The following is a 27,035-nucleotide window of genomic DNA, read 5'->3' on the forward strand; positions in this document are numbered from 1 at the left end:
CCCATTCGTGCCTTCTCCCTTTTCAATCTTGTGAACATTTCCTCATCGTTCATGATAGCTCATATCGTGCCCTTTGCTAGACACAATTGCTCGTTACCCCCGTGACTCTTCCATGCATAATTCCTTCCTTCACCTTCAGTGTCCCTCTTTGTTTATGCCTCTGGCTTCTGATTCACTGTGGAAGTCATGACCAAGCCGGCCCCATCTCTGTGACCCAGTCACCCAGCAGAGTTCCTGGCCACCTGAGCTCCAGAGAGCGGACTCAGCATGCAGGGGCCAGGCCTGGGCCAGGTCCGCTCTCTCCGCTACAGAGCTCACAGTGAAAGTTCCACCTGGCCCTGTCCTTGCCTTTCCCCAAAGAGTGGAGCAGTCCCTCCAAAGACCGGTGGTAATTTCTAATGGGGCTTTTTAGAGAGCCCCAATGGTACCATTTGGTAAAAGAATCTTGGCTTTGAATTAGGTGCTCCAGGGACATTGATTTGAAGGCTCTGGGGAGGAGGCTATCATTGATTCAGCTCCAGCCGTCTTCTTCAGCTTTTTTCCTTAGTAAGTTTTTAGATAAACTTTGATAATACCATATTTTGCCAGGTATAATTTTTTGCCCACATTTTTGAGGGAAAAATAAGGATGCACATTATACATGATAGTACTAATTCTATATCTATATAAATGTTTCTAATTATTTTAGTTATGCTTATGCATTAAAAGTGTAACTCTAGAGAGCAACGGTAGCTGTATGTAAAATAATACCTTGAAATACAATAACCAGTTGTGTTGAATTTATGATGAACTTGCAACAAAAGCAATTTCAGCCAACGATTTAATGAAATGAAATGCAGAATGACGCATGGCTCTGCACAGAGTTAGACAGATGGTGTGATCGCTATCACTTGATGGGACAGGTGATGCCTACTTTATTGCCATGGGGTGGACAGCGCAGCATTTCTCTTTGTACACTTTAGGCGGGAGAAATTACTGGGAAATCCCTTGAAAATGTCCAAACAGTTTTTGGACACTGTAAGCTTTAAGCCAATTTTTAAAAAGATTTTATTTATTTATCTTTAGAGGAGAAGGAAAGGAGAGGGAGAGACCAATGCATGGTTGCTTCTCATGTGTCCCTGATGGGAACTGGCCTGCAACCCAGGCATGTGCCCTGACTGGGAATCGAACCGTGATCCTTTGATTCTCAGGCCCATGCTCAATCCACTGAGCTACACCAGCCAGGGCCAAGCCAAACTTATTAAATATGCTAAACAGCATGGCAACAGTGCTGCTGAGAGACACTTTGGACCTCCAGCCTCAGAGAGTGCTACCAGATGGTGGAGGCAACACGGGAAGAAATGCTTCTTTAGAGGCCAGGACCGTAGAAGGCAATGTGGGGGAAACCTCTAACGTGGCCGGAGGTAGACCGGGAGGTGAGGACTGGATTCCGGAGCAGCCTCCAACCGGGAGCTCTCTTTTGACCAAGATGATGCATGAAGAAGGTAAAAGGATTGCACAAGAAAAAACATCGATGATTTCTCAGAGACATCTAAATGGGGCTTTGGCTCTATGAAGAGAGAAGGTTTGAGAGAACCAAACTTGCCCCAAAACTTCCAGCAGCCTATGAAGAATCAAGTTTTTGAATTTCATTCTTATGTTATCAGTCTTCGAAAGACTTACAACTTTGAGCTGTCCCAAATCGCCAGTATGGATGAGATCCCACCCATTTTTGACATGCCATCCAGCAGAACCGTGAGGGTCAAAGGAGCAAAGACCGTGGCTGTTCGCACCGGTCTCCGTGAGAAAACACATTTCACTGTTGTTCTAGACTGTGCAGATGGGACAAAGCTGCCACCTGTGGTCATCTTTAAAAGAAAAACATTTCTAAAAGAAAAGATTCCAAGTGAAATTATTGCCTACGTGGATGAAAGAAGAAGGCCTGAAAATCTGGTTTAACAACATCTGGTCATGAAGGCCTGGAGGAATTACTTAAAAAACCCGCTTTGCCTGTTTTTGATCACTCCACAGCCCATGTTACAGAGAGTGCAAAAGCAATCACAGCAGACTCGGAAACCCAACCTGCAGTGGTACCTGGTGGTCCAACCAGCCGACTGCAGCCTCTCAATGTGTCAGTAAAGAAGCACTTTAAGACCCTGATGAAGAAAGAGTGGACGCCGTGGATGCAGTCAGCTGGTAATGATTTAACACCTACAGGCAGGATCAAGGAAGCATCCATCGCCCAGGTTTGTGATTGGGTCCTAAGATTGTGGAACGCTGTCAGGAAGGAAGTGGTTGTAAAATAGTTGAAAAAATATGGCATCAGCAATGCTGTGGATGGAACTGAGGACGCTGGAATTTACTGGGATGAGGAAAATGACCCTGTAGAGGACACCGGTAATGTAGAAATTGAAGGAGATAATTCTTTGGATAATGACAGTGATGAAGAGTTCTTGGCCTTCTGTGATGTGTAAATATCATAAATTTATTACTGGCACATAAAATTTCTTGTGTACCTTGTATCTTTTTGTGTGTTTTATAATTATTTGTTACATAAATTTCTTTTACCCCAGTATGTTCATAACTAAGTGTTAAAATTCCTTTATAATACAAAAATAAGTATCAATCAGTAAATAAGTAAATAATTGAATAAGTAATTGAATTGAAAAATTAAAACCTAAGATTTTTTTCCTGAATGTTTGGGCCAAAAATGTGGGTGCACATTATACACAGCAAGATACAGTACCTCCCAATTCCATCTCCACCTTCCTTTTCTCTGTTTCTCTCCCTCTGTTCTTGAAAGGGTTGTATTTTATTTTATTTATTTTTGAATTAAATTTATTGGAGGTAATGGCCAAGTTTCAAGGGTATAATTCTATACTATATCATCAGTATATTGCATTGTGTGCTCACCACCCAAAGTCAAGTCTCCTTCTGTCTCCATATATCTGAGCCCCTTTATCCTCTTCATCCTCCTTCCCCCCCTTCCCCCGAGAAAGTATATCTAGAAATTTAAAAATTTGTTTGCTGCTGCTAGCTATGTGTCTGAATTAGACTTCAATGTGTATCTAAAAGAAAGGATTTCAGCATCTTTCCAACCTCTAGGTCAGGGGTGTCAAACTCATTAACACTGGGGGCCACATCAGCCTCAAGGTTGCCTTCCAAAGGCCAAGTGTCATGTTAGGGCTGCTACTCCTTAACAGTTGAGCAAGAGCTTGGTGCTGCTGCAGGGTGGAAACGAGGTGCTTGGCTGGATAAAACAAGGTGGAGGGCCGGATTCTGCCCAAGGGCCTTGTGTTTGCCACCTGTGCTCTAGGTAACGTGGCAGTGGTGGTGGTGGTGGTGATGATGACGATGATGACGACGACGTCATGGGTATTTTAAATTCATTCTTCCAAGATTGGTTTCATTTATCTAAAGTAGGGAGATCAGTTCATCTTGGTTTTCAGCTTCTCATTTACTCAAGACTCTTATTTTGCCACTCCTCAAAGAAGGTTTCCACTCAAAAGGAATACATTCTGAATTGTGAAATGTAGGTGTTTTGATTTTTTTTCACAATGCCTTGCATAAAGATATCACAGAACACACACACACATACACACACACACACAGAGGCTGTCATGCCATCTTGTAGGCGAAGGAATCACAGGTGGTCTCAGTGGAGAAAGAAGCCCATGTGCCTGAGCAGGTGGTGGCGACCTGCTGACCCAGGTAGCCAGGGAGGGAGAGAGTGACTCCCTCTTCTCATTTTGTGAATGACCCAGTCAGGGGTCCCCAGGCCAGCTAGAGAGGTGAGTGAGACCTGTTAAGAATGGCTGCTTTTGGCCCTGGCTGATGTGGCTCAGTGGATCGAGTGCGGGCCTGCGAACCAAGGGGTCACCAGTTTGATTCCCAGTTAGGGCACATGCCTGGGTTGCAGGCCAGGTCCCCAGTATGGGGCATCCAAGAGACAACCACACATTGATATTTCTCTCCTCCTCTCTCTACAAATAAATAAATAAAGCTAAAAAATGGCTGCCTTTGAACCAAAAACATGAGAAGAATCCTGTCAAAGTATTTATCGAGGCACTATGGGAGGTGCACGTGTATGATGCACACTGACATCTCAGAGTCCCGCAGCCCTGGTTCTTCAGACATGGAAACCCATGGAAACCCAAGATCAAGTTCAGATGCATCAGGTGACTTTCCGAGAGTAACACTAATCAGTAACAAAGCTGGGATTTGGGCTCACATCTGTCACATTTTTTCTAGTTATGTGACATTCAGCTTCTCCTGGGCATTTCTGTTTTCCCCTCAGAAAAGAGAATGCAGGCTTGGGATTATCTCTCCCTGCCCTCATTTTTGTTTTGTGCTTTAAAAACAGCTTTATTGGGATATAATTTATGTACCATACAATTCACTGATTTAAAGCATACAAATCAATGATTTTTGATATATTACATTATTTTATAATTATTAGTAGAACATCTGTAACATAAGATTTGCCATTGCAGCCATTTGTAAGTATCTAGCTCAGTGGCGTTAATGGCATTCATGATGTAGCGAGGCCATCATCACTACTTCCAAAACTCCCTCATCACCCTCAGAAACCCTGCAACCGTGAAGTGTCAGCTGCCCGTCCCTCCCTCTTCCCAGCCCCTGGGAACCTCCAATCTGTGGCGCTGCAGAATTAGAAAGTAGTCTGGTGTTTCCTCAAAAGTCTAGGCATAGCCCTGGCCAGAGTGGCTCAGTTGGTTGGAGTGTTGTTCCCTGCACCAAAAGGTTATGGGTTCAATTCCTCGTCAGGGCACACACCTAGGTTGTAGTTTGGTCCCCCGCTGGGGTGCATTTGAGAGGCAACCCATTGATGTTTCTCGTATCAACGTTTTTCTCCCTCTCTCTCTGCCTGTCTTTCCCACTCTCTAAAATCAACAGGCATGTGCTCAGGTGAGGATTAAGGGAAAAAAAAAAGAATCTGAGCATAAAATTATCAGGTGACTCACAATCCCCATCTTAGATATGTACCTAAAGAAGCTGAAAGCAGGGGCTTGGACAGGTATTTGTACGTCTACCATTGTTCATTACAGCGTTGTTCACAGTAGCTAAATGTGGATTGTTCTTTTTCCACTTCCTTTCAAACACGTGCCCAACCTCTGCTTTGCCACAGCCACTACGTAAGTCTATTGTACGTGCTGGGCTTCCGTGTTAGATGTCACTCCGGGTAGAGGCAGCTCAGTGTAGAGCAGTGTTTCATCCTCCCCCAACCTCCTGACCCCAGACGTCTTTCAGACATTTTTCTCCTATCACTCTCCCATGAAATCCTACCACCACAAACGCACGATAGATCTGTTCATGTACCGTGGTCCTTTGGAGAATCACAATCTTTGAATAACCTCTGAGATTTTTTGCTCCCGCGAGGGCCAGTTGCCTACCCTGCTGGGGTGAGATCTTCCTGGCAGGGAGTGCGAGGTGTGGAGGCTGAGGCCCCACCCTGCAGCCGGTCTGCCTGGAGCTGAGTTCTAGCCCCGCCCCTCCCCGGTGCGTGACCTGGGGCAAGGTGCTTAGTCTCCATGCCCTGATTTCCTGATTTGGAGACTTTTGGTGCTAAAAAATAGTGCCCACTTCAGAGTGTTTTTTGAGGATGAAATGGCTGTATATGTAGGGCAGTACCTGGTCTTTAGTAAGTGCCACCCAAATGTTAGCTATTCTTACTTTTTAAAGGGTTCTTTTGTTTAAAAACAGTTAAAAAACCCAGTGGGCGGTCTGGCACCAGATTCCTCTCCATTGCTCACCTTTTGGATGGTGCTTTCCATTCTGCCATTAGACTGTATTTTCAGAGGAGAAGGAGTTACTCATTATTCTGTGTTTATTCTCTTCCCCACTTTTCTCCCCATCCATCATTTTTTTGTGTGTTTTCTGAATAATTACACGGCATAGTAACCTGGACTTGGTGAATTTTAAGGACCTGCTTAAACACGTTATGGTTTGGGTTTTTATATTAGGTACATGGGTTCAGTCAGATGTGTAAGCATCTGGAATTGGGAATAATGTTAATATCAACTCAAGATTATTGTTTTATCTGGAAAAGAATCTTTCTGAGGGGGCACAGAGGAGGAGCTCATTGGCTGGGTACCTGTGGCTGATCCTCATTCATCATACAGGCCCTGGACGGCAGGGCTGGGTTTTACCGAACCTGGGTGTGTTCGGTACCTACCTGCTCAGAGGGCCTCCGACCCCTGTTTGTGTACTTTGGAGTCAGGTATTTAATTACTGGTTAATTTGACGCTGTAGTGAATCAGAGCTAGGCTTCCAGCAATAAATCATTTATTTTTAAAATACTAAAGCCTATCCACATTATTTTGACTGTGTGGAGAAAGTGGTGAATGAATAATTTGACCACATGACTACAGGAAATTGCTATTTAATTAACCAAGGAGTGGGGGTATTCTTATTGAGAAGGGGGAGCCTAGAGGCCTTGTAGAGAGACAGAATAGACTAGATACCAAATTCACATTCCCCAAGGTCACCTCCAGCTAGTTAACCTCTTGTGGATCCATCAAATTAAAATGTTAATATATTCTTACTTGTATGAAGATATAATGAATTAATACAGGCAAAGTGCTTACAACTTGGCGCATAGTCATGGTCAGTAAATGCTACCTATGATTATAGTTAATACTTGCAGCTGATAGAGAGCGCAGATGGCTTTGCTGGGAGCATTGCATTCTCCTGTCTCATTCGTCCTCAGCTGGCTTTCCTTTGTCTTTGTAAAGCAGAAGAATAGATGCCCAACATCTCCCCATTTTCCCCACTCTCCGGACCACCAATCTGTGTGTTTGTCTTTCAGGTTTGACATGGAAGTGGTATCCTATGGTGTTTGTTTTTCCATGCCTCGCTTATTTCACTTTGCATAATGCCGTTGGGTCCTTCATGTTGCACATGTCAGGAGTTTTCTTTCTTAGGGTTGAAATACATCCCATTATATATACACGCACACCACGCATATGCCCACCTCCACGTCTCTGTCCATTCATTGATTGATGGTCAAAGAATACCAACTTTTAGTTATCAGATGAGCAATTTCTGGGGATCTGATGTGCAGCATGGTGATTATAGTTACTAACACTGTATTGTATATTTGAAAGTGGCTAAGAGAGTACATAGTAAATCTTATCACCACAAAAAAAGAAATGGTAGTTATATAATATGATGGAGGTGTTACGTAAGGATATTGTGGAAATCACTTTATAATATATGATGGGGGACTCCCCCTGAAAACTGCAATTATCTCCTGGAGGGTGGGCCCTTTGGAGTACAGGCTTTCCCCACTAGGTGAGTGTTCTAAGAACCCATTTGTATCTGTGGGCCAGCTGGTGTTGTTGTGAGAGGCTGCATTCAGCTTCAGTGAATTTTTTTTTTTTTGAGACTCTTTCAACTCGTTTTCCCATTTCATGATTGGTAATTTACAAGTGCACCTGCTCACACCTCACTGAGTGTTCAGCAGTTTTTGACCAAAAATGGCATAAGCACCATGCTCCCATCCTTCCTATTCACCTGATTTTGCCCCAAGCAACTTTTGTTTCCCTGGGTGAAAAAGGTTCTTAAAGGGAAGTGTTTTGCCAGTATGAAGGAGATGAAACAAAAAGCAGTAGCACTAAAAGGCATCAAAAACAAGGAGTGCAAAAACTGTTTTGATCCGTGGTTGGTGTGGCTCAATGGATAGAGTGCAGGCTTGCGAACCAAAGTGTTGTGGGTTTGATTCCCAGTCAGGGCACATGCCTGGGTTGTGAGTCAGGTCCCCAGTAGCAGGCATGCAAGAACAGACACACATTGATGTTTCTCACCCTCTCTTTCTCCCTCCCTTGCTCTCTCTCTAAAAATAAATAAAATCTTTTTAAAAAACTGTTTGAGCAGTGAAAAAAGTGTTTCAATAGTGTAATACATCAAATAGACAGTACTTTGAAATTGACTGAAATTTAAATATTTAAGAATAAGTACACACTTTTTTATAAATAAAATATGTGTTTTGGGGTGCCCCCTTGTATAATTATATGAAAACCAACACACTGTACATTTTAAACTACACAATATTATATGTCCATTATATCTTAAGAAATCTGGGAGAGGGAAGAATAGTTCTCCAGTTCAATTAAAGTAATAAGCAAAGGCCATCAACTTTTTATGAGGGTGTCTTTCTTGCCTTTTCAAGACTCAAAACTTAAGTCTTTTGCATGAATTTTCCTCTAACCCCCTTTGTGGAAATTAGCCACTAAAATCTCAGTAGAACTTGAACTGTGCTACTAAGTTTTGTGTTCATGTGATTGTGTCTCTGTACAGGTTCTGCGCGGTCTGACTTTTTTCACTTAGTGTGAAAGCCTGGAGATGGGGACCGATCCCACTAAACTTGGAATCTTTGCTGCCAGTGGAACCCAGCAGTCTCTCAGTAGTTTCTGATTCTCCTTTTACGGTTGTAGGGAAGACAAGAGACCATGGTGACTTCTGTGCTTCTAGTGTGTTCTTTGACTAGTCTAACTGACTCAGGACTCACGAGGACGTGTTGGACCGTTGTGTAGGCACTCAGTGGTTTCGTTGGTACTATTGGCTGAAGTCGGGTTCAGATGCTGGTAGGTTCAGAGAGGTGGGGGCTCAGTGTGAGGCCAGAGCTGCTTTAACCCCCTTTCCCTCAGCACGCTGCTTTCCTTGTGGGCACTCAGGATTGGGTTATGGACACTCTCCAAGGTCAGAAATGCCTGGCTGGGAAGAAAGTCGTGGGGTGGTGTCTTATGATGCCTATTTATTTTTTTAAAAATATTTTATTTATTTATTTTTAGAGAGAGGGGAAGGGAAGAAGAAAGAGCGGGACAGAAACATCAGTGTGTGGTTGCCTCTCACATGTCCCCTACTGGAGACCTGGCCTGCCACCCAGGCATGTGCCCTGACTGGGAATCGAACCACAACCCTTTGCTTCACAGGCCCGTGCTCAATCCACTGAGCTACACCAGCCAGGGCTTATGATGCTTACTGAATGTCAGGGAGAAATTGGTGTGCTGGATTCTCAACGGCACAAAGAACGGCATAACTTAATGACAGTACTGTTTGTCTCTGAAACTGAGCCCCACTGGCGGGGAAACATCTTAGCATCAACTTCCAAACATCCGACTTAGTTATATGTGGAAAACACTTTTAAAATGTCAGAAATCCAACAGTCTAACTTCTACCTTATAGTGTCTTTAACCTTGTGTTAAAAGACTTCTTTACTATGCATGGCATGGCCAAAAGGTTATTTGAATTTTCAATCTGCAAATATTTGGTCTGGCAGGCTGCATGTTTACTTGACACAAATCTTAGCAGATGCTGTAAATATCCATTTTGCCAGGCAACTGGGACGTTTAAAGGGTTATTATAGCAAGTGAGGGCTGAAGTAGTTGCTAGTACATGAAACACACAGTTTATTCATGTATTATTATTTATTAATTATTATATTATTTAAAGGGTTATTATACCAGGTGGGAGCAAAAGCAATTGCCAGTACATGAAACACACAGTTTATTCCTGTATTCTTATTTACAAATCATTGTATTATTTTCCATACCAGCAACTGTAAATCTATATTTGCCCCACCCTGTATCAGTCAGCTTGGGATGCCATAACAAAATACCATAGACATTGGCTTAAACAGCAGGATTTTATTTACTCCCAATTCTGGAGACTGGGAGTCCGAAACCGGGTTGCCGGTGTGGCCGAGGTCTGGTGAAAGCTCTCTTCGTGGCTTGCAGATTGGTGGCTTCTCCTTTACGTGCCTGCATGGCAGAGAGAAGGCAAGAGCAGGCTCCGTGGTATCTCTTCTCCTAAGAGCAGATGTCACATCATGAGGGCCCCACTGTCAGGACGCCATCTAAGGACCTATCTCCAAATAGCGTCACCTTGGAGGTTAGGGTTTTATTATAGGAATCTGGGGTGAGAAGCACGCAGTTCAGGCCACAGAAATTTTGTAGGTGCCTCCCTAGGTTGTCTTGTCATTTCCCCTCTTTTCCTGTATTTTGTTGTCATCTTTTTTGCTTCACTTCACTTTTCATTCTCTTCTGTCCTTTCCATCCTCTTGCCTTCCCTCCCCTCCCTTTCTCCTGCCCCCCTTCATTCCCTCCCCTCTCCTTCCCATTCTCTTTCTCTCTCTCTCTTTCTCTCTCTCTCTTTCTCTTTCTCTTTCTCTCTCTGCCCAGTAAAGCCCATTGTGATGACATGCTTTAAGGCACAGACATCCACAGGTTGAATCTGATAGGCAGATAGGTTTTGCTTGATTCAAAATGTTTGACAACAATGCAGCCAATATTTTGAGAAGTTTAGTTTAATGCAACATCTCTGGAAGGATCAAAGAGGTGGCTCCCAGTCCCTGGGAGGAGATAGTAAAGGGTGAAGCGGACAGAGTCAGGAGCCACGCTGTCTGAATTCACGTCCTGGCGGTGCAGGGGCACCTGCTAACTATGTGGCCTTAGGCAATTTACTGTGCATTTCTAAGTCTCTAATTTTTCCCTTGTAAATTTAAGTTGATTTTAGGCAATATATACCTCACAGAGTTCTTACAAGTATTAAATGAGTTACTGTATGTAAAACACTTAAAACTGTTTAGCACACAGTGAGTGCTATATAGTAAGTGATGTGTCTTATTGCTCCTCTGTGGCATTATTAAACTAGACCTCTAGTTTTCTACGATCCAAACTCCTGTTATTTTTCTTCCAGTGAGCTTTTTGTCACTTTCAACGTATCATTGGCCTTGTACTGTGTTTTCTCCCTTATAAGAAAATACCATTTCTTTGTTTTTAGAAGTGAGGGGGATAAGAGAAAGAGGAAGAGGGAGAGGGGTGTGTTTTAAGAAAAATAGAAATAGCTTATTTGTGGAAGGCACATATTTTGCATGAGTATCTTGTACCTGGCTTCTGTAGGCACTTGATGTATATTTCTAGATTCTATAGGCATTTGATTTTTGTCTCTTTGCTTTAGGGAGGAAGCCACAGGCACAGAGGAACATGCAGCATTGGATGAAACGTGTGTTCCAGAGCTAGAAGAACGTGGTTCTGATAGTAGCTCAGGGGTTTTCTGTGCACAGGGGTTTTGGGGCCTTTTTTTTCTATCTTCTCTGGCCTCTACTTTCTCACCTTAAAAGGGGCATTGTAATCCACATCTTGTCTGTTTCACTGGATTTTTATAAGTGCAAATCAGAGGTCATAAGGGCCCTGACATTAAAAGCTATTCTGTATAGCACAGATGGAAAATATTGATTGTTCTAATACGACAGATTACTGTTCAAGCCACCACATTTTTTAACTCATGATTTCTGCAGTCAGGAGACTGAAGTCTGATATAATTGCTCTGCTGTTTATCTTACTGCTTCAGGGAGAATTTGCCCTTGGCTTTCTGTGAATATCTGTTTGCTAGTCATAGGTGCTGTTTATTTTCAGGGTAGATACTAACTCAGCTGACACAGGTATCAAGAAACAGTGTGAAGACTCAGATTATTTTGATAGTATTTTCCAGAATTTGGATCTTGGGAAAAGCATTTGGATTATCTTCAGGCTCCTTAAAACAAAAGCAGAGGGTGTGGTTGAAGAGAAACCGCTTCAGAGGCAGGCTTTGTGACGATGGGACAGAAGAACTTAAATGTGTCAAGAACGTCAGAACCTCGAGGTTATTTCAATGCTGTCTGCTTCAACTCCCTAGTTTTACAAGTAGGAAAACCGGTGTCTTAAGACATGAAGTGATTGCTCAGTGCTACAGTCAGCCGACTGGAAAAGCAGGAGTAAAACTTGCTTCCTGACCGCCCATCGGGTGCCCCGGGTCCAGCAGCTGGAGAAGAACAGGTGTGCTTGGGGTCACAGAGGCTGGGGCTGGAAATCTAGGTGCTCTGCTTGTAGTTTCCAGTGCCAGGCGGTGGGATGGTGGGGAATGAAGAGAGGAGGTGCGCACAGTGCTTGGTACAGAGCATGGTCTCAATAAACATTGGTTTTCTTTCCCTGCTTCGTTCTCTTTTTAAATGCGCATGCCTTCTCCCCGCACCCCGTCCTAGTCCTACCCGCCCTGGGTTACCTTTTTCTAGGCAATTCTTATGAATAAGCTCAAGTCAATAACACCGTTTTGTTAAGAGACTTCTTTGCATTCACTCCTCTCTTTGCAGCCAGGCCCTGCTCTCTAAGTTAGTGGCAACGAGGCCAAATTCGGGTCTGTGTGTGCTATGAGTTCTCAGATGCAGATGGAGGCTGGCAATATGTGAAGAATCGTTGTGCCACATCAAGTTTCATTTTAAAGTTCATAAATACACCTTTTTTAAAACAAAACAAACTTCTTCCCCATCCTGGGGAGGGACATGGGTCTTGTGTTTTTATTACTTCAAAAGGCCACTAGAAGATGAGCTCTAATATTTCCAAGGTGACAAGCAATCTGTACACATGGATTGCAGGTCGAGCCCCATACGTGCTCGATACACGCTGCAGTGGGGTTTGTAGGAGTTTCTCTAACACGACTTAATTAAAAAAAAAAAAAACCAGGCCTTTTTGCCTCTAGTTTCTAACCCCGTAGTAGGCACTAGATAGTCTTAAGCAGCCGTGGTCGAGACTGCGTCAAGCTGTGGGCTCCTCCATCTGGGAGCAGAAGGCTGCTCCCTGGCTGGGAGAGCTGGCTCACTGGAGCCAGGAGTGTGACAGGAAGTGTGACAGGAAGTGTGACAGTGTGGGGGCTGATTTAACGGAGCCAGAGAAGCTGAGGTGCATGGGGGAGTGTTATACCAGCACAGATGTCACGAACAGCATTGCACAGGGGCATAGAATTTGGAGATCTATGAGAACACTTTCCATACACTTGGTAGCAGCATCAGATGTATTTAAAAAGCCATAGGATTGAAACATTGAAGGCCAAGCTGGCACAGTGAAAACAACACCAGCTTTAAAGACAGGCGGTGCTGATTCAAATCTCGGCTGTTATGTTTACTGACTTTAAGCCTTGGGCGAGTGACCGAATAATCCGTGAGCCTCGGTTTGCTCACCATGCCATGGGATCCCCACCTCCTACAGTAGTCGAGAAGTATAAAGGGAGGGATGAGATACTACCTGTAGAGCACCTAGCAGAGTATGTGGTGTATAGAAGTCACAGCTATTTATTGAGTATTGACCAGGTACCAGGGGCTATTCCTAGTTTTACCCTATGAGGACACATACTATTAGTCTCTTATTCATCTCGGTCTTACTCTGTGCCTGATGGTGTGAGTTTTTAAAAATCTATTCATCCTTCCAGTAGATGTCATAGAACTTGCAGTTCTTAGAAAATCCTCCTCCACTGATTCAGACTTTTATCTTGAGTCTAGACTTGAGTGTGTTCAATTTCCACCTTGATGTTCAGCCATGGGTTTGGTCTCTTCCTGCCTCCTGGCTTATGGGTGAATATCACACTTGCAGAGACCATTGTCAGAGAGAGAGAGACAGAGAAAGAGACAAACAGAGAGAGACAGACAGACAGAGAGAGATCGCTCACATGCAGGCAGAGTACCATGACCAACTGGGCAAGGGTCAGGTGGCTTCTGAGGGCTGTGGTTATAAAATCCTCATTGCTTTGGGCCAACCCAGTTTCTCTCTGAGTATTGCTTTAGGGACTTCCAATATTTTGTTTTTGTTTTTGTTTTGTAATTATTCATTACCTTTCAGAATCTTTTGTCTGTAAACAAAAAGCAGCATTTGTCCTAGGTTCTTTTAAAAATCTCAGTTGCTTGCTATTTCTCAAGATTGTTTTCTCAGGGTATCCCAGCTCTCTGAAGATGTTAATTGTGTTTTGATTCTCTCTGTAATCAGTTTTGCTTTTGAAGCACTCTTGAGTCCTGTTGAAACTGTCTGCAGGGATGTGCCTTTTGAGGAGGGAGAGATCTTTCTTTTGCCAAATGTTGCCACTCCATCCCCATCCCGAGCTGGGAAGTTGCCAATTTCTTCCTTTTTCTCACCATCTTGTCTCCAGGGGCCTGGCTGGATGGCTCCAAACACTTTCTTTCTCTCCTTCTCTTCCTCATTTATACCAGGAAGGAGTTTTTATATCTGGTGGTTGCCTGATGGGAGAATAAAGCAACAAAGATAACATTGCGACAGTTTAATTTTCTGGCACATTTGTCAACTTCTCTGCTTTATTTTGGTGTTGCGTTTTTCTGGACTGCCACCAGGAAATGATCAGATATGCAAGAGCTGAAATTATCAGTGGTGTGAACTGAAGACAGACCCACTCCAAGATCCATCAGTGGGCAGCAGGGATGTATATGGCCAGCGGTGGTGGGGGGATGGGGAGGGATGGCCAGGGGGAGAGGATGGCCAGGGTTACCCGTGGAGAACAAGAATTGGATAAACCTATGTGAGAAGTTCTCACCAGGGTTTTTCTAACCATCCTCTTGTCCAGTTTCTGAAAATGTTTTTATTCAAAGCCTTAGAATCCTATGAAACAAGGAAATTTTCAGCAGTGATCCAGTGGCCTCCGGGAAGTGAGCCACAGTTTCCCTCTGGGAGGAATGGACCAGGAGTCCATGACTGGGAAGCATTCATTGCAGTTGGCAGCTGAGACCCATGGGCTGGAGACCGAATTGCCTCTAAGGCAGGGGTGTCCAACCTGAGGCCAGTGGGTGGCTTGCAGCCCAGGATAGCTGTGAACACGGCCCAACACAAAACCATAAATTTACTTAAAAGATTATGAGATTTTTTTGGTGATTACATGTTGCAGTGTATTGAGTGTGTGGCCCAAGACAACGGTTCTTTTTCCATTGTGGCGCAGAGATGCAAAAGGTTAGACAGCCTTACTCTAAGGCAAGTCCTGCCTAGTGTCTCATCTTGAAGAACGGCTGGGCACCCCAGCAGAACGAGACCGAGTTAGTGTGGCTGTATCCCCGTGAGTAAAATAACAGGGCGATGGAGCCTGCAGCTTGCCTTGCTCCCATCCACGCTCTCGACTGCAGCCGAGGGGGGTTTTAGAGACAGAAATTGGATGAGAGTCCAGACTCCTCCTCCTCAGGGCCTCCTGTGCTCAGCAGGGTTGGGCTGGAGCTTCTCTTTCCTTTCTTTTTAATGAGGCGGAATTCGGTTCCTCCAACTAATTCTTCTCAGTCTTTTCCGCCTGGTATGTCGTTCCTCTCCCCTTTCCTTGTTTCCTTCCCTAGAGAATCCTCCTCTGAGCCTCGAAGAAGAGTAACTCCCTTCCACCTGTTGAAAGGGCTTGCATTCCCAATAGGACTTAGCACGTTTCGCTCAGTGGTTTGCCAGGCTGTGAGGTTCCTGGTGGGATTTTGTTCATCCCTCTCACTTGGGGCTCAGTAGAGGGCTAGTCAGTGTTGGCGCTCACTGTATAGCCAGGCTTCCCTTTGGAAAGGAGGGGCTGGCACTGGTGTATTATGTGCCCAGAAGGAGGAAAACTGGTGTTTGGTGAATAACACCGATGCCAATAGTCGCCTCCAATACCTGGCTTCTCTTGGTGTCCCCCAACCCTCACGGTGACGTGGTCGTTTACTCTCCTGCAGTCAGTTGAACAACCTTGTAATCAACTGTAGCAAAATCTCCAAACTCTTGGTGTCAAGCAGAGCAGTCTGTGGCTCCACTCCCTAGTTTCCCAGCGCATGCGCTCTAGTACTTTCACGGTAATGATTCCTTGCCTCCATCAGGATTCCTGCTGAATTTTGGGTTCCTCAGCAAGCCCCGTCTGAGATGGACGGTGGCATATAAAGAAGTTTATCAACAGTGCCATAGGGATGGACACCTGTGGGGGAAGGGGAGGGTGAGTGAAGGGATGAATGAGCTCTATCCCACTGAGTACTCTGAGCCTGGGAAAGCCCTTTAGAAATACCCTGAGTTGAGATAAAGGAGAACCATCTTCATTGTAGGCTGCCGTCAGGTGGGAGGGTGAGTGAGGGTAAGCTATCTCTCTTGTCAACATAAGAAACGTGTGAACCTGCAGAGCACAGGTGGCAGGCGGAATCTGGCCCTCCGGCTTGTTTTATCCACCCCAGCACCTTGTTTGTACCTGGTGGCAGTGCTGAGCTCCTTGCCCCTAGTTAAGGAGTAGTTACATTTATACAGTCCTAAAGGTACATTCGGCCCCTTGAAGGCAACTGCGAGGCTGATGTGGCCCCGGGTGAAAGAGAGTTTGACAGGGCTGCTGCAGAGGGTGTTTTGTGAGTTTGTTTGAGCCAAAGGGATGACAACTGCTGGGAAGCACAACCCCAACAGATTGAGAAAACGGTCCAGAGAACTGCAGTTCTGCGCCTTGCTTTGGACATCACCGTCGAAAGAGAGGGCTTTACATGAAACCCACTGGTGAAGGGTCAGAGAGGTGGGGGAAGCAAAGTGGGGAAACCTTCGGGATGGGATAAAAGGTAACATGATAGACACATACTTCTTTTACACAGGTGGGTAAGGGATAGTTAACCCCCAACAATTAACATGATAACAATAACAGTGAGGGGATCTGTGGTCTCTGCTTTGGTGCTCTGACGCAGTGTCTGTGCTTGGAGGGGGCCAGAAAAAGGGAAATTAACTTTGACATTCCACAGATGCTAAAAGACAGCAGACAGACAATTCCAGATTGACTTATGTCAGGGAAGATATTGTCCTAGGACATGACTCTCTGCCATAAACTGCTTTTGGTTAATAAGTTTTCATTGCAGACCATCCTGTGTGGTTACTTTAGGTCTCTGAGTTCGTAAGGCTGCCACACAGGCCTCCCCTGAGCTTGTCAGGTTAGTTTGTGGCCCCTTTTTTTGCCACACACTTTAAGTCACGGCAAGGTTTCTAAAGGTCATTAATAGCTGAAGGTCATTAGCAGGAAGAACTCCTATAGGCTGGGAGGCTAATTTCTTTAGTCCTGAAAAGATATATAGTCGGTGCTGCACCATGTCCAGTAAAACGTCTAGTCCATTTCAGTTGCCTACCTCCTTATATTCTCGCCTCCTTCCCTTAATAGTGAGGTTCGGTGGCACCTCCTTATCAGCACCTGTTTTCTTACGTACTCAATTCCCTTATTTCACTTTTTACCTGCTGTATTTGCCTAAAACTCCTCTCTGGTTATAACTTTTCATGGTTATAGCTGTTAATGACCCTGCACTTGTCCTAAATATCTGAATGAGACTGGAGAAAACACCTGACCATGCTGCCTGCTCGTATGTAACGTTCATGACCACGGATCACAAAGGGCTCCTGCTACACACCCTGGGAAATTCTCTTTCCCTCTTCCCAGAGTTACTTTTTTATACCTTGTCCCTTCTAAACACCCAATGCCTCCTCCCTCTCCTACTTCTTAGATGTTACCCTCTCTTCTCATTTCACTGAGAAAATAAAAACAAGCAAAGGAGAACTACTTCACTTCGTACCACCAAATATGCCCACCTCTCTCCACCTCTTCCCTTATTGCTTGGCTTCATCTCACCCCAATTGTGCACTGGAGACCAGCTTCTCTTGGTGGCGTGCAGGACTTTGCTCCTGCTGTGCTCTGCTCTCTCTCCTCCATCATCATTTTTCTTCACCAGCACTGAATCATTTCAAACGGCACACAGACATGCTATGATGTTTTCCATCTTTGAACAAATTTCTCTCATCACCCAGCCTCCCTACAGCTACTACCCATTTTCCGTTATGGAGAAATATCTCAAAAGGTTTGCCTTGCTTTCCTGTCTTGACCCCCTCATATTCCATTCTTCCTTTAATGGACTCCAGTCAAGCTTCGCTCCCTTCCTTTCCCAAAACTACGCTTACTAGGTCAAGGACAGCAGCGAACTTCTTGCCGCATCCAGTGGTTAGCTCTGTCTTTCTGTTGTGCAACTTCACAGCAGCAGGTAACAAAACTGATCATTGCTCTTTCCCTGAAGCACTTTTCATCTCGACTTTCATATCCGCTTTTCTGTGAAGCAACGTGTTTAAGGAATGCCAGGAGCCAGCTTGTTACAGAATTCTAATGCCGTGACTGCCTGAAAGATCTGTGTTCCGTCTCGTGCTCCTGTGCGGTTGCTGCCCCATCTCAAGTTTCCGGGAGAGTTCCTGCCACACTCTTGCTTGATGTAATCTTATACAGTGGTTACATCCCTGTTTTCAGTTTGTTTTTTTTATGCATTGTCTGGGATCGCTTTTGGAAGGGTGTGGCATTGTGCAGGTAGAACCCTTTCTGCCTGCACGAATGACTTCACTGATTTCTGCTGTTTGTTTTCTAATGGGAGTGAGTTATGGGAGTCTTGCTGAGTCTCCAAGAACTCGATGACCCCACAGTAACTTTTATTTATAGGCTGATATATCTTTAGCACTGAAAAGAATATCTGCTTATACTCTTAAAATAAATCAGTAAGTGAGATTTCTAGTGACTCAGGATAGATATTTTTATTCTCAGTTTCTGTACATGGAGTAAGGGTATCGATGTTTTAATGATAGTATTAATAGTAACACTCTATTTGACTGGTTTTCATTTTACAGGTGCTTTCATGAAGCAAAGTCCTAGTAAATAAGAGATTTACTTCTGAGTTCAACTGGTCAAATGTTGGTTATAGCATGTTCTAACAGGATGACTTAGTAACAAATATTTAACTTCCCTAGTTTTCTAGACCGTACAATGAGGGTAGTCCTGTACCTCACTAATGGAAGTGTATGTGGGTTAAATTAGATAATGCACACAAAGATACAAAGCAGCACGTTGCTAACTGACCCTCATGACAAGCTGATGAGGATTTGGGGACTCAGACTGGTTCCCTTCAGGTCACAGGCTTGTGAGGAGCAGAACCAGAGGTGGAATTCACATTTTGTGTCTTGGATTCCCACACCGAGTTTCTGTCCTTCCCGCTCCCTGGCCGTCACACAAAAGCAAAACAGTGCAAGTGAACTGAATGTGAAGTCATTTGATCATGAACTTTTATGAGAAGGCAGGTGATGTTATGACCTCCATTCTAAAGCGAAAAAGATGTTTTTGTTGAATCAGCGCACTATTCTATCACATGGGATGGATCTCCAGGTCAAGAGATGAAACACACTCATTTGCATTAGACGGCAGCTGCCGTCTGTGTTCACAGTGTAACGTGGAAGAATCTGGCTGCCCCATCGTTTTGTAACAGATGGATTAAAGCCTGTCTCGTAACTCACACGAGCAGAGAGGGGATGGGTTCCCTTGATCTTGCTGATAACAGCTATACCAGGTACCACAGCTCCCTAATAAATATGAATTAGTATCAACTCACTGGACACAGAACGGTTTAATTTTGGACATTACATCAAGCTCCCTCCATGGTGAGAGATTAATAATAATGCATTTAGCCTTTATGTTTCCTGGGCTTTTAAGTGTTGCATCATACCATGCGTCATTCTTGAAATACTGTTTGCTCGGGATTGGATCTAATGCACCAGCCGAACTTGCACTTAAGCTTTTGTGTGTGATGCATCTCGCTTTTTCTCTTGGTCTCCATGGGCATTTGCGTTCTCTAATGTCCCTGGAAAATGATTACCCTCTGGTTTCATCATCTGACTAACCATGATGTTGCTTTTGTCCCCTCTTTCAGATATCGATGAGTGTGCCGCCAAGATGCATTACTGTCATGCCAACACTGTGTGTGTCAACCTGCCGGGCTCGTATCGCTGTGACTGTGTCCCAGGATACATTCGCGTGGATGACTTCTCTTGTACAGGTGAGCGTCGGGGGGCTGATGCAACCCTTTTCTGCGTCATAGCTGTGTTGTTCCACTGAGCGTCAAGGGCACTAAGCACTGTTTTCGCCTGTGTAGTCCTTCTCGCTTTTTGAGAATAAAAGCAATAAAGAAATTTCATCTGCATAATTTACTTCCACTCCCAGCATTCCTGCCTGTGTGTGAGATCATGCGTGCATGGGTGTGTGGTTGGAAATTGAAGTCCCAGTTGCCTATAGTAACATTGAGGGACTTAGAGTCATCGGCTCTACATTGTATCGAACTATTTCCTTCCATCATAATGAAATGTTTTTTATATATGAGAAAATGTAGTTTGTTCCCTCATTGGGAAAGACAAGGATTAAACGTAAAGGGGAAGCAGGAATACCAGGTGGGCAGGGATTGTGCACATGGGAGCTAGTCAAGACTTTTGACTGTTATGCTAACAGTCAGTTTGCCCCCTCTTCTCCCTGTATCACTGGGCTGTCAGTACTGAACGGGAGCTCCAGGGCCTGTGGTTGGCTCCTTTGTGTGAGTAATGCTGCTTTGTGGGGCATTTGGTTTACCTTCCAGGCACGTATGTGGGGTCCTGAACAGTAAGTTGGTTAAGGGTGGTATAGATTCCGAGTATTCCTTCTCTCGGTCAGACTCTTTCAATGAGCAACCTGAAACCGCTAAGCTGTGAGTCACGTTGTACCTTTTCTTGGCTCCTGCATCTTTGTCTTTATTCTGATACCATTGGCATAGGAGAGCTGCATTCTTCACTCAGAAGAAAATGCCACTCTTTTCTTAATGTATTTTTTTATGAGTAACCTTCTGAAAAGAGCAAAGAGCTGCAAGAGTTAAGAAAGCAATGCTCGTGTGTCCAATACCTTTGCCATAGATTGTTGTATATTTATAAGTTATTGTTCTATAACTCAGGGGCTGGTGATCTCAGACTGATGGCAGTTTCTGACAGCCACAGAGGCCAAATCTCATTTATCTGTCTTTTATACAATATAACTAAAGTTCCAAGAGGAAAAGAAGAGACTATATAAATGTAGCATGCTGAGATCTCAACATTTTAAGGGGACAAAAATCTTTTGGACTTCTACACAAACAGTCTAAAAGTCTCTGATGTTATAGATGACTATTTTTCTGTTCTTAATAGTAAATCAATGTCTTGACTTATTTTAACCCCAAGAGTGGAAGGAACCCTTGAATTCCCTCCCAACATAGTAGTATAGCATCACACAACTCAATAAACCTTAATTAAAGCCCTGCTGTGTGGAAAGGCCCTGTTGAAATTGCATCAAAATGCCACCTCCCACTTTTATTTTTTTGTAGAGGAAGGCAAGCAGGCAGGTGTTGGTGCTTGTCGAACCCCTGACGAACAAGGACGGGTGCTCTGTCTGGTGGTATGTGTGCAGGACCAGATGCAACATGAATTATTTTAAGAACTAGCTTCAGAATTACTTTTATAAAGGAAACTGCATTACTTGGAGTAAAAGGCAGGGCTGTGGATAGAAGTTGGTACCGAAGCACTCCTTTCCCCTCTGCCGAAAAGACCACGCGGCTCTGCAAGAAAATACCTGTACGCGCATAGGCACACACATATGTTTTGTTTTATTTATGTGTGTGTATTTTGTATGTGAGGGAACAGAAAAGTTAGAACACAAGAGAGAAAAACAGGGGGAGGAGGGAAGAACCAGTCAGAACAGACGCCTGGGTGCTATAGAGGACAGAGGGCTGGTGAAGGTGGCCCAGAGGAAGGAAAACTGAACGGACTTGGAAAGGTAGGAATATTTAATGTGAGGTCTGTTCCTTGCTTTGCTCTTCCGTGTGCAGTGCAAGTCTTCCACGTGACTTTCAAACCTCCAGCAAAGTCACCTACCCTGAGCACTAGGTAAGACTCTCTCCTTGCAGTGGAGTGCTGGAGTGCACCACAACAGAAGTGCTGCGCGTGTGTACGGGATGTTGAGGCCTCAGAGGCCGAGTAACCATTGTAAAGTAACTGCTCCTATCCCATTCTCTGCCCTGCCCCCCAGGATGTACTCAAACCCCCACACATCACTTTCACCACAGCCTCCTCCCAGGAATTTCAGAAATCTTGATGAAGGCTTTGAACTTCATAGGTCATAGAATTGTGAGTAAGATCTTTTTCATTAAAGAAATCTTCCTCTGATCCCAGATTGCTTCCTACCTACTTCCCCATTCTTCTGCTTCTATTCACAGCACAACTTCTTAATTTTTGTGGAGTTATTGTCCTCCTTGACACTTGCTCCCCTTCTACCCTCTGCTACCCCGTCCCGCAAGGCTTCTGGGATCTCCATGCCACAGAGACTGTGCCTGTTACGGTTGCCATGAACTCCATGTTGCTAAGTGGAATGTCCTTATCTTCTGTGATCTCGCTGCAGCATTTAGCAGAGCTGACCACACCTTCCTCTTTTAAACACATCCTGTTCTTGACTTTCGAGACATCGTCTCTCCTGATTTCCATTCTGTCTCAGTGGCCACGCCTGCCCATTCTCCTAGCAGTTTAGGTTAGAGCGCCATGAAGCTCTGCCCTGTCCCCGTTCTCGTGTTCCCCTCCATAGTCTTTTTAGATGCTTTTGTTCCATCCTAGGACTTTAAACAGCACTTTTTTCAATAACACATATCTATCCAGTTAAAATCTTTCTTCTGAGCTCCTGAATTATACAGTCAACTTGACATCTAGGCATAGATATTTATTTCATAGGCATTTCATGTTCAGCATGTGTGAGACAAAACTCTTGATGTTTTTCCCATGTCTGCACACCTCTTCCTCTTCCAGTTTTCTCCATCCAAGCGAATAAAAGCAACATCTACCCAGTTTTTTTAACCAAAAGATCTAGGTGTTATACTTGATTCCTTTTCTTTGTGTGCCCCTGCACTTTCAGGCCAGGCACCAGTCTTCTTGACTGTGCTCTCCATCCACTGCCCTGAGTGTGTCCTCTTCTGCCCACATCCGGTGCCACCACGCTGCTGGACCGCTGCTGCAGTGGCCCCCACACTGCACTTTCTGCCCCAGTTTTCTGCCACTAGAACTCTCTCCTGTCATAGCAGCTGGAACAAACTCTTTAAAGCAGAGATGATACAAATCCACTTGAAACTCTCAGGTGGTGTCCCATTACGCAGAAAAATCAACTTCATTCTTTCTTTGATATTAAAACCTGTAGGGCATTTCTTCTTTCAGCCTCTCTCACTTGATCTTATACATTTCCATCCTTGCTATTATGGGGTGGCTGCCCCGACCTTTTGACTTTTTTTCCCATTCAACAAACTCATTCTGCTCTAGGACCTTTGCATGTGCTGTTGCCCCTTCTTAGCACTGTTTCCTCTCAGTATCTGCCCAACTGGCTCTTCTTATCACTCAGATATCAGCATAAAATTCATCAGCTCGGAGAGGCTTCTTCTGATGAACATAATTAGCCACCCATTTTTTGTCTTATCACCTGATTTCCATTCTCTGGATATTACTTACCACCATCTGAAGTTTTATTATTTATTGTATGCGATTTATTAATTTTCTTCTTTCTTTGAGAATGTAATCTCTGGGAATAGGGACCTCTCCCCCTTTTATTCATTGCTGAATCTTGGCCACTTAGGAAGGAACCTGGCAGAGAGCAGTGATCGATAAATATTTGTTAAATGAAGGAATGAATTAATACATTTGACCCTGGGTTCATTATTTATCTCTCTAAATTTAATGTATAAAATACTGTTTATGTATACTATATCTATGGGTTTTGTAAAAATTAAATGATACATGTGAAAAAATTTACCACGATACTTAAATCAGTCAGGATAGGATGTTCTGTAGTGACAATAACCCAAAATATGACTGACTTAAAATAATGAGAATTTATTTCTTGCTCGTGTGTTATACCTATCAGGGGTCAGTAGGAGGGATGCCGAAACTTGACGTAATTCATTTGGGATACAGGTGATGGAATAATCACTATTGTGAACGTGCTGCCACCAAGACAGGGAGGAGGGGGCCTGGATGGTCTGCGTCCACCCCTAAATTTCTCACCAGGGGATGATACACTCAGATTTCCCTTCTACCCATAACTCATTGACTAGACTAGTCACAGGTGCCCAACCAACTACAAGGGGACAAGGAAATGCAGTCCTGCCTTGTGCCCAGAAGGGTGAGGAACCAGAAACATTTGCTGAATGGAGCTAGTGAACACTATAGTGACTAGCACTTTAAACATTTTCAACAAACTTTGTTCCCTTTGACATGAGGAGTTGTTGATGAAAATATCCTTTTTTTAAAACATCAGTTCACAATGTCATGGGGAAATTAATCTCAAAAAAGAATTATGATATAAAGCACATTGTATTAAGTGCTGTGATGGAAGTACAAGCAAAATGCAATAAGAAAAAGGTGCTTTTGCCAGATGAAGTGTTTGGAATGTGTTTCACAAGCCAAGAAGAGCTATTGGAGTGGACCAAGGCATGGTAGGATGCATTGCCCAAATGGCATTAGAATTTCATAGTGGAAAATACCGATGGGAATGAGAACACCGAAGAGACAAGCATTCTCTCTGGTGGTAATTTCTCCTCTAGACCAGATTTAAGGATCTCCACTGGACACTTTCATGGTAGGCTAGAACTCTGTCCTGAACATAAGCTAGTCTGGCCAAATGTGCTCTTTATTTTCTGTGATAGAGTCCCTCCCCACCTCTAATCGCTGTCATTTCTTTATTGGCAAAGAACACTCCTTCCCCTAAGTGGTTATTTGCCAGTGTAATAAATGAGGTGGATAATGGGTGTCTGCGGCTGTGTCTTCTCAGCATTGCATTTCCAGGAGACAGTTTGCTGGGAGAAATTGACAGGCCCGAAGGCATCCTCCGTTTGCCCTGCGTTCCTGACACAGCACTTTTGTCATCGATGTTCCTCTTCCCCAGTGAGCACAGTGTCTGCCGCTGCTGTTTAGTTGATTTTCCAAGTACATCAAGGTCATCCCCAACCCCCCCCTTTTCAGTGTGCCATTTAGCCTGACACCCATTTTTTCAAAGTGAGTAGTCATATTGGAAAATTCTGTTTGTTTAAAAATGAGTGAGCATAGAGTTTACATCAGGTTTGGTGATACATTGATTTACTGGATAATTGATTCAGGCATTCATCCACTCATTTATTCATCCATCACTTTATTTTTGTATCTAATATGCAATTCCAAATACAACATGCCACCGAGATTCAGGGAGTTCAGCGTTCGTGACACAGCTTCAAGTGAGAAAACTCAAATGTTTGGTCGCCATCAAAAATGGGCTGGTGTTCACCAGATTAACTTCACTTCAAAGTCTTAGGAGAGCTGGGACAACTATTAGCTATTTAACCTCCTGTAGTTGGGGGTCCCTGACAAAATCCAGAAATTCCAAAACAGTCTTTTCCAATTCTATGTGCTGACAGCAGTTTTTTTCAGAAAAACCACATGTGGGACAGTAAATATGGAGTGTCATCCTGGTGGGGAAAGGCAATATATCAAACAGAAAAGAAACTTTAGCTTTTTCCTAGTTAAAAAGTAAAAAAAAATATATAAGTATCTCAGGGATAATAGATCAACATTGATAATTGATGATAATTATCTGGAACTTAAACAATGTGCTCTAAGGTAGTTATTTTGCACCTGGGACCCGGGGATTCCTTGTCACAACCACTTGTTATGGAGGAACCTCGTACTTTCTCGTAGAGAAGTTTCTCGTGGCCTTTGAAAGGGTGGAATCCAAAACAACATCCTTGGAGGCTGGGCGAGTCTGTGGCCTTGGAATCGGTGTGTGTGTTCTCTCCTCCAAGGGATCCTTGAGTTGCTCTTGCTCTTCGAAGAGCAACTTTGAAACTGAGGCATGCTTGAAATGGGGATGGGGGGCTACTTTCCTCTCTACCCTTCCTTTTTGGGAATGGTCATGCTCCTTGAGTCAGTGGACTGCGACGTGCGTTGATCTCCCTGTAAATTCCCGTGTTTAGTCTGTCTAATGAGATGTTGTCTTAGATATTCAAGGCAGCTTTGAAGGAGGGCACTTGTGATTTACGACAGAAGCGTGCGGTAGTGAGACAGGTGCTTGACAGTAATGGGTAAGCATTCATTTTTATGCCAAAAACTTGCCATGAAGGTAAGAAATAAAGGGACCAAGTGAGATAACAAATATCCCGTGTGATTTTTTATTACCTTGCTGAAAGGATTTTTATTTTCTTGATATTGACATGGGTAAAAGCTTGAAGTACATGTTTGAAATACTCCAAGCAGGCTTGGTTAAAGAGTTAGATATAACCATCTATTAATTTAATGGTTTAAATTAAAGAGTTGTAATGAGAAGAGGTTAGACAACAGCATAAAGACTTAGGAGTAAAAATTAGCTGGTAGAAATTTCAGATGAGTTCTCTGGAAAATGCTTTTCTGCTAAGGCTGATGAAATATAGACCTCTTTCGAATAGGAGGTACCTGATGCTTTCTCACGGAGAAAGCATCACGTATAAAATGGAGCTAAAACAGAGCGTTCTGTACCTTGGTAGAGTGTACTGGTAAAGTAACTACTGATTATCCTCGTTTTTTCAAGCATACAGCATGGAGACTACTTTTACTATAGTTAAAAAGGACTATATCAAATGCTTTAGAATGCAAAAGTACTTTTTATTAAAGATACCAGCCAACATGTATTGATTGTTGCATTAGAAAAGTCAAAATAAGACACACACTGTTGGATATTTCAAAACCCAAGTTGAAACCCTGATGATTGTTAGGAGACGTTCACCTTTTGTTTTGATTTCTTTGGCTGGCTGGCGCATCCTTTTACTTTGTTCCTTGTTTTAAGGAGCTGACTCTGTTATTCTCCTTCCCCTTCAGAGGAGGGGTGTGGCAGTATCACAAGCAGGATTCTAAAGCCCCAATTCTTTAGGACAGAGGTTTTCAACCTTCAACTTAGGCTACATTCACTCAGGACACAAATAAACACCACCACCCCCCAAAAGTGCACACCCGAGACCTGCGCCTTGAGATCTGGATTTTCTCTTGGTCTGGTGGTGTGACCTGGCTTCAGTGTCTTCGCTGAAATGTCCCTGTGGTCCTCATGTGCAGTCATGGCTGAGAGCCACTGCTTTGGTAGAACAGAGAGGGCTGGAGGCTGGAGAGGGTGTCAGAGGGCAGTCAGGAGGAAGAAGCATTACCCTCTATGTTGCAGACTTGGAAAAGGATGCCCTGGCACCAGTGGTGGCACCAGTGGTGGCACACGCGGCTCTGGATGCCCTGAGAGCAGAGACCTGGACGGCACCTGGAGGCAGGGCCCTGCCTCTGAGTCCAGGCTCCAGGGTGTGTGAGACTCTGGAGAGAGAAAGCCTGTGTGCTGCCTGTGCCTGTGCAGCCTTGTGGGGAGGGCCTGAACCTTCCACTGGGGTGTGACTGCTGTGAAGC

General features: G+C 44.0%; 1 protein-coding gene across 3 annotated transcripts in view; it reads left to right on the forward strand.

The window, feature by feature from the left end:
• The window catches only part of NELL1 (neural EGFL like 1), a 729,607-nt gene that overhangs the window by 332,032 nt on the left and 370,540 nt on the right, over positions 1 to 27,035 (forward strand). For all 3 annotated transcript variants that reach the window (XM_037040389.1, XM_037040387.1, XM_037040388.1), the window contains one exon: positions 19,496 to 19,621. In XM_037040389.1, coding sequence (XP_036896284.1) covers positions 19,496 to 19,621 — 126 coding nt within the window. The remainder of the gene's footprint in view (positions 1 to 19,495; positions 19,622 to 27,035) is intronic.

The sequence above is a fragment of the Sturnira hondurensis genome, unplaced genomic scaffold (assembly GCF_014824575.4).
Source record: "Sturnira hondurensis isolate 20B ecotype Veracruz unplaced genomic scaffold, ASM1482457v3 Scaffold0002638, whole genome shotgun sequence".
Lineage (NCBI taxonomy): Eukaryota > Metazoa > Chordata > Mammalia > Chiroptera > Phyllostomidae > Sturnira > Sturnira hondurensis.